Genomic DNA, 16,935 nt, shown 5'->3' with positions numbered 1-16,935 from the left:
CTCACTAAGTCTATAATCTGATGGGACATGTCATATGTGGTCTTGAAGAATAACACAAATTCTACCTCTTCACAGAAGAAAATATCTTATTCAAGTTAGAAAACTCTTGCTTTTGATACTTCAATTTTATGTTTGTCTTTTTTATTTAATAAATGTGTGAATAAATGCTTTCAGAATTAACATGTAACCTCTAACTCATAGGAGGGGAAGAGATACTTGTTTATGTTAAGGAGTAACATTATTTTAAATTCTCGTTTATGTGTTAGAACATATCAATGAAGTTGATCATGGTCGAAGTGTGAATTTACTCATTTTGAAGGGACTTTTGTTTGAAAAATCTTGTATTTGAGATACTCTTATTTGAAATTCATTTTTTTTAATTTTGTCTCAACTTTTATAAATAATTTAGACTTATAAACTTGGACATAGTATCTAATCTCTCTCTTCCAATGTAAATGGGTAAAAGTTCTTTTAATATTGATGTGCTATTCGTATTAAATAGGAAGCTTTGAAGAAATGCAGAAGTGTCCAGAAATGTCTGTTTCCCCTTAGAAGACTCAAGTTGTTATTGTCTGTTTTGTTTTGTTCCTGATACTTGTGCTAAGCATTTACTCTGCAGTTCTTAAATGTGTTGTAAATAATAATTGTGCAGTATGTGTGGGTTTATCTGCATGTACCTATTTTATATTTTTTAAATCTTATTTTTAAATTAGGGATTGCAGATAGGGACAAGAGAACTGGAGGAGATGGGAGCCAAGTTCTGTGTTGGCTTACTGCGTTTAAAAAGAATGGCCTCACCTTTGGAATACAACCTACCTTCTAGTCTGCTGGATATTGAAAATGAGTTGATTGAGTCGAGCTGTAAAGTGACAAGGTAGTACACATTTATTATATTTCCTTTTTTTTTTTTCCAGGTAAAAAAGTTTATTTCTCAAATTAAGTGAAGATTCTCTCAAAAAATGTTATTTCAGTCTTCAGAAAGAATGTTGTTGTGTTGTGACACTTAGTTTTTCAATATACTCAGATTACTTGTACACTATCTTGTTAATTCAATTTCTTCAAACTTTTAAAGAAAGTAGTAATAAAGTCAGACTGTATGAGACTGTATGCTAACATTTGTTGTTGCTAGTATAAATTTTAATGTCATCAGGGAGTCATTATATGCAGTGGAACCCTAAGTCTCAATTGTCTCTTTCTCACAGCAGTTTTTTTTAATTTTATTACTGAACACAGTATGAAAAATTTATTTGGACAGACTTGAACTATATAAGTTGAAAATTACTGTAGGAACTGTAAATTTTTCTTCCAAATATGTTTTCCTCCGGTACAGATACATAAGAGTAGTTTAAGAATTTAAAACAAATGAAATAAGGTTTGTGACACAAAGTGCATTGTACCTGTTCAGTAGCTAGCTTATTATGTTGTCAAACTGTTAAAGCCTTAGATAGGGTTGAAAAACCACACGTATTGTTATATGTTTCCATGCACTTAGTATCCACGTGTATGTGGTAATTGGAGATACACAGGAAACAAATTATTTCAAATGTGTAAACATCTCTTTCTGAAAATGTGGTTGGAGATGAAATAATGTAGAATTACAAATTTAAGAAAAGTATTAGATGAGTTTGGAAAAGAATAAGATTTGTGTGCTATATAACATGTTATCACTTAACATACTTTAAGTCAAAAATAGTTTTACAGTGACCTTGACTATATCTCCAGCTGGGGAAGGTTGGGGTAAAAAAAAAAAAAAGAACTTATTTTTGCTTTTGTGGAACTAAAATAATAAGGTGCCTAAGACTTTTGAAGCTACACTAATGAGGAATTTGTCTGTAGACTGTGCAGAACTAGCAGAAATATGGGAGAGCGTCTGTGGTACCCTGTGGAAGGTAGGGGTCATGTTCAGTTCCAGTATTGAGGCTTGAAAAGATTCCATAGTGCACCTCAGATAAACTCCATGATATTAAAATGTGGAGCAAAGGAAAATGTTCTACACTGCAAAGCTTCTAAGACAGGATTCCAGATAGAGTTCCAACTTTAGTATACGGGAAGTCTTACTACAGCAAGTAAAATGAATTGTTTTGATTATAATTTTCCTCACAAGGCCTTTATCAAAATGAAAAGGAAAACTCAGAGCTGGAGGAGGAGGAAATATGAGAGCTGTTTTCAAACGTAAAAAGCTAAATTCAAGGAATCTATTCTGTCTAGAGAAGACAGGATCAGAAGTAATGGCCTTAAATTTGAAAGGAGAAGATATATATATTACCTACAGTCTATGCTCTCTCTCTCTGTCTCTCTCTCTCTCTCTCTATACACACACACACACACACACACAAATATGTATGGCAAGCAAAAATGAAGTTTTCAGATAGATCAACGGGGAAAGCTGCACAGTCTCCATAGGAGTTTAAGAAAAGTATGGACAGACTTCAGTCCAGAATAAGGGTGGGCATAGCTGAATTGCCTGAATGCAGAGGTATACACTGAAGAGGCTGTGGGTAACTTCAGTAAGTACCATGCTTAAAATATGTCTAATATGCATAGATATGGATTAGTGAAGAGTAACTTTGAATCTCTTTTTTTATATAATTACGGGGGGGAAAAAAAAGTCACAGAGCGTTTCTGGAAAATTATCATGCTGGGGGTGCTTCTCTGCAGTGCCTGCATACTAATGCACACAGCACAGGGAGTAAAAATAGTGAATTAAAGGTCTGTGTGTGGTTGCAATTCTGTCATGTTGTTGGGATCACAGAGATGTGGTGGGATAGCTTCCATAAGTGCAGTTCTGCAGCTGAGGGAAAGCTAGGTATCTGGAGGTGAGTTGGGGAAGTCCTTTTTGTGAGAGGACACCCGGATGCGTGGAGCTCTGCCTGGGCAAGGGTGAGGAGCCAACTGAGAGTTTATTGGGTGAGGATTAAAGAGCAGACCACTGTGGGTGACATTGTAGTGGGTATCTGCTATAGCCCACCTGACCAGGCAGCAAGTAGGGGAGGACTTCTACTGACAGCTAGAAGTAGCCTCACATTTGCAGGCCCTGGCCCTCATGGGGGGCTTCAGCCATGCCTGACATTACTGGAGGAACAACACAGAAGATCGTAAGCAACCTTGGGAGGTTCCTGGAGGGCACTGATGACAAGTTTCTTACTGAATGGTCAGACACAACAAGGAGAGGTGCTCTGCTGGACCTGGTACTTGCAGACAAGGATGTGCTGGCTGGGATGTGAAAGTGGGAGGCAGCATTGGCTGCAATGACCAGGGGGTGGTGGAGTTCAGGTTCCCAAGACGAGCAGGGCAAAAAACAAAGTCACAGCAGTGATATCACTGAGGCAGTCTCAATTATTTACTCCTGCTTGAGGAGGAATGTCGCCAGCAGCTCAAGTGAGGTGATACTTTTCTTCTGCTCAGCACTGGTAAGCCCACAGCCCGGATATGTATCCAGGTCTAGGCCCTCCTTTACAGGACAGAGATGGATGTACTGGAAGAGAGGCCAATGAGGGGCCCTTAGGATGATTAAGGGACTGGAGTATCTCCCATAGGAGGAAAGGCTGAAAGAGCTGGGACTGTTCAGCCTGGAGAAGAAAAGGCTCGGGTGGATCTTGTCAGGGTGCCATATACTTGAAGGGAGCCTGTAAAGAAGACAGAGCCAGGCTGTTTTCAGTGGTGTCCAGTGACAGGACAGCGGGCAATGGATGCAGACTGAAATGGGAGAAATTCCATTTAAGTATTTTAAAAAGTGTAATTTAAAAAGTTTGCTGGTGTTTCGTGCAGCTGGAGTAATTGAAGTACTAAGTCAGGTAGTCAGAATAAAAAGTACCTTTTGTGCATTAGAGAAACATGCTAAACTTCAAAATCTAACACTAACATGTTGCTCTTTATCTCTTGGAGCCTTTCTTACATTACAGCCTTGAGTGCAAACTTTCAAGAATAGTTTGTATTTTATTTGCACCTCGTATATGTTAAGGAAACCATATAATATTTTCTCATCCAGAAGTGTTGTATCATTGTCAATTTTATTAGAACCAAGCTTCAGTATAGATGCATCTCTTTGAAATACTAAGCATCAAATTGTGGTATTTTGAACAAAGATGTATTTGTGAGTGACTAATTATCGGGGTGGCATTGGAGAACAGCCCCAGATTTCCACATAACTTTATATCAACCGGTGCCTCAGATGATGAATCTTTATGTAACTTTATCTCTCTATAAAAAGTTAGAGTGTTAGTTCACATAGATACTGGCTGTGTTTTAGACAAAAAAAAAAAAGGGCTGGTTTTTGCAGTTCATTAACGTTATTCAGGGCGGATTGACCTTAACACCTGTTGAAATGAGAAATGTCATACATGAGTCAGTCCCCATAGTTTCCGGCAGAGAGCTAAAGAAACATCCGAAACACGTAAGCATCAGAATAGGAAAAAACAATTTGGTTATGCTTTCACCATTCTGCTTTTAATTGATCCTCAAACAGTAGAACAAGTTAGGTGTGATTGCGTTGAAGAATTAGAGAACTATTGTCTGGATTAAATGCTTATGCTAGATGTTACCATAAGGTAAGAGCAGAATTAGTGTTTTCTTTGAATTGCGTTTCTGAAAGTTCAGAAATGCAATTCAATCAGCACAATCATTTGTTGAGATTTTCCGGTTTCAGTGAGGCTAAGTTTCACAGTAAAGCTGATTGCTATGGTCCTAATTCTGCAATAGGTTTGCCAAAGTTAGTCTGCACATATGTTGATAACTTTCTTTGAGAGTATGTACAAGCATAAGTATAATCCTTTGGATTTACAGTTCTTCCATCTTGTACTTTTAAAGTGCATTGTTTATGACAGGGTGTGAAAGTGCCTCCAGTCAGTAAAAGGTTGTTACTGCTTTCTGTTTGATAGAATACTTGAGCAATGTTAGATGAAAAAAAGAGAAAGCAGGAAGGTGGCTTGTTTTGATGCTAAGAAATAAAGCAAATCCTGAAGAGAAAGATATGGCTATGGATACACAGTTCAAACTTCTTTCTCAGCTAAAATACTGCTTTAATCAAGTTAGCTCTTAAAAACAAACAAACAAACAAAGCTATTGTGTACCAAAATTAATTGCATGTAAACACTGCGCTGGAGCAGGGGAAAAGCTGCCCCTGACATGATTTATGTTTTGTTGGTGAGAACAAGGGTTATGAGGGCTGCTTTATTCTGGATTTTCTGAAAGCACTAATAAAAGACTCGCTACTGTAGAAATGCAGTGTAGGTTGGCACATGTGAGCAGAGTTGAAAAATAACATGATGCTTATAAGAAAGTTGACGAGGCTGTACACAGAACTGTTTATAATCCTTTTGTGTAAGAAAGATAACTGGTACTAAGGAACTTAAAAAACAACAAAACCCAAAACATCCAAAACCCACAAAGGTTCAGGCTCCATTCCAGTGGGCCACGTCATGAAAATCCAAAAGTAATTGTGCTGTTAGACAAAACTTTATACTGGGGAGAGATCATTTAATAACTTCATTGAACGTTTTAAAAGTGAGTTTTTATTTAGAAATCATTTTAAAAACAAAATTTTCCCCAGTCATGACCTTTAGGTATTACACAGCTACAGGCAGTGAATGGCAATAGCCAACTGCTACTGCAGGAAAGAAATGAAGGCAGTGGAAAAAAGATCAGATTCTGTGCATGTTAGAGTTAAAACTTCTATCAGGTAAAGAACATTAACATAAAAAGTGTTAAGCTTTATTGGAGAAATCTGTTAACAACACTTTAGATTTTTCTAGTGTGTGATGGCTTTGTTCTTCTAACCTATTAAATGTTGATTCATGTTAATAACACTAACAGGAAACTGTGTAGCGTGAACTGAGAAATTAAGTACCTTACTCTGAGTGGTCATTTACCAATAGCATATGCCTGTGTAAGAATCTGTGCTGAAAAAAATCAAATGTATGGTTTCCAACAATGTATCTTGAAACCATAACATCAGGAATGAAATACATTGTTTATTTGTAGCTGACTTTGTGTTTGGACACTTTCTTAACAATTATAACTATCAAGTTACTTTTCATGTACAGACTTACTTGACTGAATTCAGCAGAAATGCTTTTTACTTAAAAAAATGGGAGTGGAATTGGACACTTGACAGGAAACCTTTTTCAGAGAAAAGTTTAAATTGCATGGCTGTCTGTGGTGTTACTAGAACATCAACCTAATATCACACTGTTTCTTTCAAATGTGAATTTTCTTAAACTTCGTGTAACTACAGCAGCCTTATATTCAGCCACTGATTTTCTTGAATTTGCTGATGCATCATCAAACAGATTTGCTTAATCAATGTTACCTAAGCAATTATCTCTAATTAAAACCATTGAAAAATATAAGTATGTAACAGCTAAACTGGCAAAAACGTTCATTTAGTAAATCTAGAAAAAATGACTTTTTTTTAATTATAATTCTGGTACTCTTCTGAGATAAATAAACCCCACAGTATTAGGAAATTACTACCTGGGTGGCTGGGTTCACTCCTTTTTTTTCTTTTTTCTTTTTCTTTTTCTTTTTTTTTTTTTTTTTTGATATCTGTGCTTTGTGCTATAGAAGCCATATAAATACATGGTTTTTGTATAAGGAAGATGATATAATTCTGTTCACAATACCTCCACCACTATTAGCTATAAAAGTACCTTTTTATGTATGTTTGCACATCGTCTTCTCTCATCCTTTGCTAAGGGGATTAGCATGAAGTCCAAGTTTCCAATCTTCTGCAGCACTCACTACATATTTCAGCAGAAAGTTCAAAAACCTGTACTGTTCATCAGTGATGATACTCACAGAGGAAGTCTCTGTAGTTATATACTTGCAGGTACTCATATTTAGAACTGAAACACTTTGTGAAACAGGGTGTAGTTAAAGTTCAGCTTTTTCGTGATACCATGTTCTTCTGGTCTAGATTTAGTTTAAAATGAATTGTAACAAAATAATCTTTTTTTTTTAATTTTGTCTCAGGGATTGCTTGAGGGCTTGGTAGATAGGTAGTGATCAGATAGTAACTCCTCAAAAATAAAATTGGATTGTCACAAGTGGGAGCCCCTTCTCCTGAGTAAGGAACATTTAGATTTTTAAGTGCTGAAGAAAAGTGTGGTTCAGAACAGATTTTCCACAGGTCTTTCATAACTTTTACTTCTCTTCAAGCTTTTTTTTTTTTTTTTTTTTTTTTTTAAGCAACTGGTGAAGTAGTTTTCAAGGCAGTTTTGCATTTCTGTTGTACAGTGAAAAAGAACACTGGCCATTGCCTCAAGGTGTTATTCTTGTAAATTTATTAATCATAACTTTTTTTGTCATCGTGGGTGGGCAGGTGTGTGCTCCAAAAGGTCTGTCTAGAAGGCTCTACCTAATTGCCATAGGTACGATGCATACCAGCTCCCAGTGACACCTCATAATGAGACTCGGCAAAGTCTTGAGCTCTCCTTTTCCCACTTAACCAGTCTGACAATAATGGAACATCAGTGATCTTGTGGTGTTTTTGCCAGGTACTCTTACACCTGAAGCACAGAGGGCTTCTGTGCTATAGGACACCTTACTGCTGTTTTGATGAAAGCTTTGCCTAGTACAATTTTCTTTTTCCCCTCCACAGTAAGGAGCTGGCTACTTTTCCTTGGGTCAGAAGTCCCTGCCCTTGTCAAGGCACATAGATTTTCCTGTAATGTTGTTCTATTTCTAGGTGTATTAGACAAGTGATTTTTATTAACATATCTTGAAATCTTTATGCCAAATCTGGGAAATGTGGGCCATTTGCCCTTTGATGTATTCTGAGTGATGAAGTTTTTGTGTTTGTGAGCTGTTCTAGACAAGATATTAAAAACCTCTATCAGCTGGTTTATTGGGCTTAATTTATTTATTCGCTTGAGCACTGGAACTACACTGAGTCTCTACTGAGTTAAATTTATAAAGCTAGTTTCTATGCCTCTTCAGAAGCAATCGTGGACCACAAGATAGTCAGTCACACACAGTTCCTTGCTTCATATGCCCAGACTTCCATTTTTATTATTCTATTATAGTAAAAGTACTGCTTATGATTTCTTTGTGCTTACGTGATTCACAGCTCATTACTTACTGTTAGTGATGACTGAGGAAAACTATTTACAGAAAATCCAGGTAAAAAAAAATATGAATAAGTAGTATAAAAGTACATAGTTTTTCACAGCTCTAATGTCCTCGTTAGAGTAAAGCAGTGAAAAAGATTGTAGTTACTCCCTTTATATTTTGAATGTTACTGGTGTTACTGTAAAAATAAAAAACAATACAGTTTTAATGCTTGAAAGGAAAAACAGCCAAGCTCAAACGTCGAAATGTAAACACAGAAGCATCAGTTTTATTTGCAAATGATTTTGAGGGTTTCTCAAGCTCTCCTTGGTTTTACTAGTTGTATTTACAATGGCCAAGTAAATGCTAATATTTTAAAATTTACCTCTGATATTTCATTACACGTAGGCTCAGTTTCCATGAGTTCATTTTGAACCATGTCTGACACATATTTGACTTAAGAAAAATAAAGCAGTCAGAAGATTTATTTCCCCTCTGGCAGTGCACTTTAACATTTTAAGTGATGAATTAAACACTTTATTTTTCTTTAATTATTTCAGACCAGTTTGCCAGTGTTTCCCTCCATTTCCAAATGGAAAAGATTAGACTGTAATACTGATCTTGTAGTAAGAATTATAGTTGTTATGCTGACAGGTTTGATAAGGTCTGCATGCAATGAAACAAAAACACATGACTGCAGTCATAACTGCTAGGACTTACTGGAATTATCTCTTGCTCAGTAACTTGACCTTTTTTTCTAGTCCTTTCATTAATTGTTTTGACACTCATTGGTGTGTTCTAGAACGTGTTGTGTTTTTGTTTGTTAATTTGATTCAATTACAGCAGAGAAGCAGACAGCATCTTTTGGGAATGCTTTTGGCTATCTAGGAAATGGTAGAAAAGCAGACTGCCAATACGAGCTATGGGGAAGAAAAAAAACACATCTGTGAAATCCATTTCCTGCACTTACCGTGTCATATTTGAGAAAATATATCAGAGTGGTAGGGGCACATGCAAGAGAATATCTGACAGAGATCCTCTTGCAAAGGGTCTCTTTGTGGGCTGCCAGGAGGGAACTGAATTTGAGCTATTTTGTTTCCCTTCATCTTAATAACTCATAAGCTTTGCTCAGACAGAATGATGGTGTAAGAGAGACATGGATATATTGAAAAGACATATCTTTTCAATATTAATATTATTTCAATATTAATATTATCTTTGAAAAGATGTATCTTTTTTGAAAAGATAGGTGGGGTCACAAGGACAACGAAGAGACTGGAGCACCTCTCCTATGAGGTGCTCTCCTCTCCTGAGAGCTATGTTCAGAAGGCTCGGGGGATCTCATCAATGTGTACAAAATACCTGAAGGGAGGAGGGTGCAAAGAGGATGGTTTAGCCAGGCTCCTCAGTGGTGCCCAGCACCAGGACAGGAGGCACTGGGCACCGGCTGTAACACAGGCACAGGCTGCCCACATCAGCAGCGCAGTCTCCTCCTTGGAGAGCTGCAAAAGCTGCCTGGACGCGGTCGTGGGTGGCCCTGCTTGGGCAGGGGTTGGGCCAGGTGGGCTCTGGAGGTCCCCACCAACCTCACCCATTCTGTGTCTGTGATCCACTTTTCACGCTTCTCTTCCATTCTTGGCAATGTGATCCAAATATTAGGTGTAAAGTACTAAAGTCAACAGTTGTGGAATCCAACCAATTTAATCCAGTTTTGAGTTTTACAAGATGTATTTCGGGGTGATACCACACAGAAAGTGTTGAGATTACTTTTTGTTAAACTGTGGAGGGAAATAATGGAATGCTGTAAGTGGGGATATTGAAAAATAAAACTTAAAGGGGATTTGGATACACAGCTACTCGTGGTTGGGAAAGGAGTTGGACATGTAATTGTTCTCTTTAGTATTGGAAATTCTCTTCACAAACTATCCTTGCTGATTTGGGAACAGCACACAGGTGAAGAGCTCCTTAAGGGCACAGCACTCCTGTTGCAGCTTTGCTGATTCCTATAAAACAATGTGGACCCTAAAGGGAAATCAAGGAACAGGAATGGATAAATGATTCCTTTGTGGTACATCCTGACTCTTTTGTTCCTTAAAAATTTTCCCTCCCCTGGCATTGCAATTTTAAAAGAAATTGTTAGTTCTTAGATTTTTCTCTCCTTCCTTTCCAAAATCCCCAGGCAGCAGCAACTTTACACTGCTTAACAGAGAACATTTCTTATATTTTTTTCTTCAGAAGTTTTTAAATGTGTGCGCTTCCCCTGTAGTCTCAGAAAATTGCTTATCTCCATGGGACTTAAATTGGTTGTGTTTGTGTCTGGCTTGTGGATTAATTTCTCTGTAATTGAGTCATATGGATAATGAAAAATCCAAGTATGTCTTTGAGGGACAAATAAAATTTTAGCTTGAAAAAATACATCATGTTAGCAAATGGGTTTATTTTTGTTTATTTATGTTTGGAGCATTAATTTAAATAAGAAAAAACATAGGCATTTTTGTTAAAAATAAATGTTTTAGTAAGCTGCTGTGTTCATACCTAAATTCAGTGCATTTGATGGCAGGTGATGTAGAAAATGCACTTTTTTATATTAAAGGAATATTATTGAAGTTCTTCATAAATATGAGGACCAAAAAGTTATATCAGGTATGTTACTTGACATTTAGGAATTATTCTTTTTACCCATAAAATGTTATTCAAGTAAAATCTTTGCAAAAGTTCACAGAAGATACACCGATTATAACATCCATTAGGCTACAAACCGTGGCTGTATGATAAACAATCTCTGTTAACTTGAGAAAAATAATGGTTTCCTTTTAAAAGCAAATGCAGGAGGTATAGGGGTAGAGGAAGAGGGATTATTGAGCAAGTTAATTAGAAACAGCCCAAGGGAAAAGTTAGGAAATTAAAACCCACTGAATCAGCATGATGGCAGCTAGAAGTATATTGTCACAAGATATGCTGAGGGTGGGGAGCGGCGGGGAGGCAAACGAAGGATTTGATTAAAGAGTAAGAAATTTTTTCAGGTGTTTGGATTTCTACATTTCTTGTAGCCAAGCCTCGGTAAAGCAGTGAAGCAGTAACTGTAGTTTGCAGGTTCACACTAACCTGTAGAATAAAGACTGATGGAAAGTTAAATATCCAAGGTTAGCATCTGATACATTAGAAGAAGACAAGCCATGGCAAAGCAAATGTATGTGAGCGGTATGCAACAGGTTTTTCCTTTGGATGTAAAACATTCTGGCATACCGTTTTGTGAGGAACGAAGACTCAAAGGGAAAATGGGAAAAGTCATCTCAATATATTTAAACTTTTGTTTTCAATAATTAATGATTGAGAAGTGTTGGCACATTGTGTTTTGGAGGGCAGTAGGAAGCTTATGAGGCAGATTTTGGAGCCAGTTTCTACATTAAAAGTCTATGCAGTTTTGAGAGTGAGATCAGTTTATCTATTGTACTGGTACTTTTCTTGAATAATGAAATTTATAATGTTGATTTTATTATACAGGAAGTGGCAACTAAAAGCATCCTCAAGAATTTTGCATGTATACATGCCAGAGCAAACATCTGAACTGTCGTATATCAGACATAACAACGTTAAGACTGTGCACACTGGCTGAATTTCTAAAAGCCAGAAGTGTGCATACATATGATTATATGAAATACATTTTATAAACATAACAAATAACACAGTACAGACATGTACTGTGTACAGACAAATAACAGTACAGACATGTATTGTTTTGCAACACAGTGTAAAGCAGGACATATTCTATGAACTGACAAGGCATCTCTACATAGTAAACTTTGTGGTTTGCTAGTTTGTCCAGTTCAGTGTGTTCCCCTTAAAATAAGCTTCGTTGTTTGCTACTTTTTTAAATAGGCTTGTTGGTTGCTTTATTTGCTTATTTATTTTTGTACTGGATTAAATATTAAAGCTTAATTTCCAAACAATGAAACTTACTTAAAAAAAAAAAAAAAAAAAAAAAAAGTGGTAGAAGTTTTTTCAGAGAGCTTTATTAGCCTATATAATACCTCACTAATGTGAATTTTTCTGAGTGCCTACTGTAATGCATTAACATCTCACTGTCAATGGCTAATAAAGTATTTGTCATTGACACAACCCATTGTAGTTTTTTGTTTCAGTATTCAGAATTATTAGTTAGATAGGGCCTACATTCAGATTTAATGGGTCCATTTCCTGTGAATTGAATTACACAATCTATCCTGCAATTGCAGTGTGGATTCCTTGCATGTGAAACCCAGCAAATCAATACCTGTGTTAAGTGGTTAGAAGCAGGACCTACAAAAAAAAAATGCTGTGCATTTTTTGGAATATGATATATTTGGTGCTATCTCATCGAAATAAAGGAAACATTTCAGCTTTTTTTTTTTTTTTTTCCCATTAAAGGAAAATCTTGGCAGGCAGTAACTGCCTAGGGCATAAAGCGTCACAAAATGAAAGCCCAAAAAAACTGTATACATTTCCTGGGGCTACAGCAGGTTCTTCAAATGAAGTGTGTATCTTTACTTACAGTACAGTGGTTTGCCCACCTGTGAAATGAAGAGGCAGCTCAGTGAAGATACTGGTTGTTTTCCTCACATGGTCTCTCTCCTAAATGGAAATAATTTTGTTCAAAGAGCTGGCACCAGTTCTTTAACCAACATAGCGGGTTGTTACCCTAGTTACAATTTAAATAACCTTTGCAAGTATTTAGTTTGGTGGAGTACTCCCTTTTGCACTGATCAGTGTGTGAATAGCTTGTTCACTGAACTATGGTACAGATTGTTTTAAATGTAAATCCAGAAACTCCAACTGAATTGAATTTTTGATAGTTTGTTTTGTTACTATTTTAGGTCTTACGTCTTTTTTTTTTTTTTTTTTTTTCCTAAACTGGGACTAGGAGTTCGTCTATTTGTTGTTCTCCCAAAATATGAATTAATTGCCAACTTCAGAAAATGTTAGTGTAGCATGTTATTGGTATTATAGGTAGAAGAAAACAGTGTGAAGTTTATTCGCAATGAATAGGGATTGCGTTACAGATTCAAGTGATCCATTTAAGCTCTTAACAGAACTAGAAAGAAGGAATGACTAATCCTTTTAATTTTGAACCCACAGCCACAATAAACTGTGTGCCTTAAGACAAAATTCATCAAAATTAATATGCAAACATTTATACAAGTACCTGATGCCTTCTCTTATGAGAATGCTCTTTTGGCTGAGTTCTGTGTAAGTTGATTATTAGGTAAAACGCATTACAAAACCTTCTTAGGACTTCATCTGAATATAAAACAACTTATGAAATATTTAGCAATACTGAGTGGTTTTAAGCAGATAGCTTTTTATGTGCCAAGGGAGAGTAGTAAAACTTGGTCTGGAAAACACACATACTTTTTAAAAATTTTTGTTTATTTATTTGGTTTTACTTTTGTTTTCATCTGTCTTAGGAAGGTGAGATGATCAGAAAGTTACTTATTAACCTTTCTCTTGTTCACACTCAAAGTATTACTTCTCTTATTCTTGGAGGCTATTAGTTACAAGCATGGATCATTTTGTGGACCGTGACAATGTGAGGACCAGATATAAATGTTATGACTCAAATGGCAACTTAATTTTAGTTGTAGGCCAGAAAAACTTGACTCGATTTGTCATCTGCAGTATGTGCAGTATAATTGCTCATAATGCTTTTCAGTAAAAAGTATTTAGTAAAATACGCAGGTTTCCCACCCAAATTCTCCGACTGTGGTATGTTTTATTTTATTTTTTTTTATAGCAGATACTGTTTCTGCATTTGAGTCCTGTAACAACTTACGGTAATGCTATAATTGTATAATGTTTGCACAGGCAATTAGTGTAATTCTGTAACATATAGTTGATTTGTCATGGCACATTTGGATAACGAGTTATGTATGATCGACCAGTTAGTTCAGGGTCCTACAAATGTGTTTTTGGCTCTCAGTTGTTTCACGTGCAATTAAAAAATCAGTTTTGGGTAAACCACTGCTATCCTGAGGTCACGTTGTATATTACTGCATGTTGGGATAGGGATGGGGCATGGCCTGAATGTTGTGTTCGAGGTAAAGCTTTTAACAACCTCTTGTTCATTTCAGCCCTACTACGTATGTTTTGGATGAAGATGAGCCTCGCTTCCTTGAAGAAGTTGACTACAGTGCAGAGAGTAATGATGATCAAGACACCGAATTAGCTGAGAACGCGGGTGATTACGAGGCCACTAATCAAGAAGATGGACTCTCAGACTCAGACTCAACAAGGATACTCTTTTCCTGAACCGTCCTTGCAGCCAGTAATAAGAAGAATCCTGGTTTTTATAGTCATACACCTCCTCACTCTCACCTACTAAGGGGATAAGCTTAAGGAGCCACAGATAACTGGTTCCTTTTCAAGCTCAAGGACAATAAATATTTTTGGTTTCTCATAAATTAGCATTTGTTTTATTTAAAAAAAAAGTGTTTTCTCTTAGCACGAACTAGATAAATTTATTTACTGTTTAGTTCATTTTCTACTAAATAGTATTGCATGGTGTTTTGTGTCCTTAAAGCCTATCATCAAAAAATGGATTATAATTTGTGGTGTGTCAGAGTACAGAAACTAATTCTGTGTGGTACAATTCTTTGAGTTGCTTTCTGAAAAATAACTTATGTACAGATTTTTTTAAATTATGTGTGTGTGTATATGCGTGTGTGTACACTGAGGTGAAGAGGTTATTTTTCAACATTATGTTAAGGATTTGATTGTGTTTGCAATAATGTAGTGCCTGCTCTGAAACCGTTCAATAATTACTAAATTAAAAATTAAAGAGTGATGTATGAATTGTTGCACTGTTTCTTGCTTCTGAGGATTATATGGTTTTACCACAGTACTAGCTGAAAATACAATGTCTGTTCACAGTTCAGGAGTTTTGCACTGCAACCAATGCAGCCTGTGTTTACAAGAACTATATGCTTGTTAGAAGTCACTCCCATAAAACAACTATGGTTTAATATGAAAAGTTTTTTTTTCTCAAGTGTACATGACTGCAAGAAATGGTTAAACATGTACATTGTGTATATATATTTTAGTTACCCAGTTGCTCAGTTTTTCTTGTTCAATATGCACATAGTTTAAGAGCTCACTGTACTGGGTGCACATTAGCTGCTGATCTCCAGTTTAAATGCTTAAAGAAGGAAGGTCCATTTTTGTTGAAACATATTTTGGCTGGTTTCAACCCAGTGTTAACCCTGCTTTGAGGAGAAGATTGGTCTAGGTAACCTCCTGAGGTCCTTTCTAGCCCAAATAATTATGCTGTGATGCTGTCTTCTTTGTTTTTCAAGCTGTCAGGCATGGGATTTAAACTTCTTTGTCTTCTGTCATCTGCCAGTTTCTATTGCCTCTTGTCTCTGCTTAGTATGAGATTGAATGCACAAATGAAGTTGCACTCTGTTGTTTACAAGAACTGACATGTTTTGCAATGAAAAATACTTTTCCAAAATGATTTTTACTTGATGTGACCCCATTGTGGCATTCATTTTCTGCTGCATGTGCAAGGCGTTAAGAGCATGAATAATAACACTCCAAAGTTACAGAAGGCTTTTAACTGATTGAGAACTTTGTGTGCAATTACTGTTGCAAATGACACTGTATTTTGGAGGGGAAGGGTGCTGTTGGTAGAAGGATTAAAAAATTCAGGGAATTAACTGTATGAAGGGATTCGCACCGGGAGTTCTTTCACCAGAGTCTGCTGTTTCACATGCAGCACTGGTTGGTGATGTTTGTCCGTGTTCTGATGTTCAAGTCCTGGTTCTGAAGCTGGGGAAGGGGTTTTGACACTCCAGTGATATGCTACTGTACTTTTTGTTCAAAGACTTATATTTATGTTAATAGTCATGCACTGTTGAAATGTAAGGCTATAATGAAAATGCATTTTTGTCCCTATATAAATTTATCTCTGTCTTGTGAAAATAAGTGTTCCTTGTGTTCTTTGAACTACATACTATAAATAAGAAAGTCCCTGTTGGAGAGGAGTCCCCTGCACACAAGGTGCTGAGGAATTGAGAATCTGCCAAGAAGAAGGATTAACCTTGCCAGAAAACTTGAAATATCTTTAAGTCAGCCCAGTCGGAGCAGTGCAGAATGCCTGTATTACTGTGCCACTTCTGTACGAGCTCTCTGCATAAATTTTCATCCCTAAGGATTCATACTTCAGTAACTTCCATAAATAATTTTGTCTTAAATTTTGGAAGGTGCAGGATGCCAAGTGTTAGTTAACCCCACTGTGCATTTTGCAAGACTATAAACTTACTACACCCAGTTAGAAATACTTCTGAGTTAGTAGTACAAAATTATCTTTTCATCCAGAGCAAATATGCACGTATGCTCTCAGATTTATACATCAGTTTATGATGCACTTAAACACTAGATTAGATTTGTGTAGTTGATTAGATGTCAGACTGGCAGTTGTGGGTCTGAACTTCAGTGCAGTTCCAACGCAAGAGTGAAACTGTCACGAAACTGTCACCTTGTGGAAAACGCAGAGGCTGTACCTCCTGCATGCTTTACTGCACCTGCCGTGGGTGCGGCGTCCGGAGGGGCAGAATCTCCATTCGTGCCCACGGGAACACGAGCTCCCAGGAGGAACTGCTGCAGCTGTAGCTTTTTCACGCTATGTATCCCACTGCTAACAACCGCATTGGCAGACAAACTCCAGTGTCCCCTTTTATCTGCTTTGGTGAGAAATTTGGTGTTTTAGCTGAAACGGGAATAGTTGAGGCTTGAGCACATGCTCCACTCCGTTCCTATGGCGCTCACCCCCATTAAACGGGCAGAATGGGGGTGAACAAAGACTGGCAGCCACAAACCAGTCTGGCACGGCCTGACCCAGACAATTGGCTGTCT

General features: G+C 36.9%; 1 protein-coding gene across 8 annotated transcripts in view; it reads left to right on the top strand.

Annotated features, from left to right (window-relative positions):
- The window catches only part of AGTPBP1 (ATP/GTP binding carboxypeptidase 1), a 59,832-nt gene extending 44,703 nt beyond the window's left edge, over nucleotides 1-15,129 (top strand). For all 8 annotated transcript variants that reach the window (XM_084305064.1, XM_084305065.1, XM_084305061.1 and 5 more), the window contains 2 exons: nucleotides 714-874; nucleotides 14,154-15,129. In XM_084305064.1, coding sequence (XP_084161190.1) covers nucleotides 714-874; nucleotides 14,154-14,331 — 339 coding nt within the window. In that variant the 3' untranslated portion in view covers nucleotides 14,332-15,129. The remainder of the gene's footprint in view (nucleotides 1-713; nucleotides 875-14,153) is intronic.
- The last annotated feature ends 1,806 nt before the right edge of the window (nucleotides 15,130-16,935 follow it).

This window comes from Netta rufina (assembly GCF_964035555.1).
Source record: "Netta rufina genome assembly, chromosome: Z".
NCBI lineage: Eukaryota > Metazoa > Chordata > Aves > Anseriformes > Anatidae > Netta > Netta rufina.
Note: the sequence above shows the minus strand (reverse complement) of the source record. Positions and strands in the feature narration are given on the sequence as shown.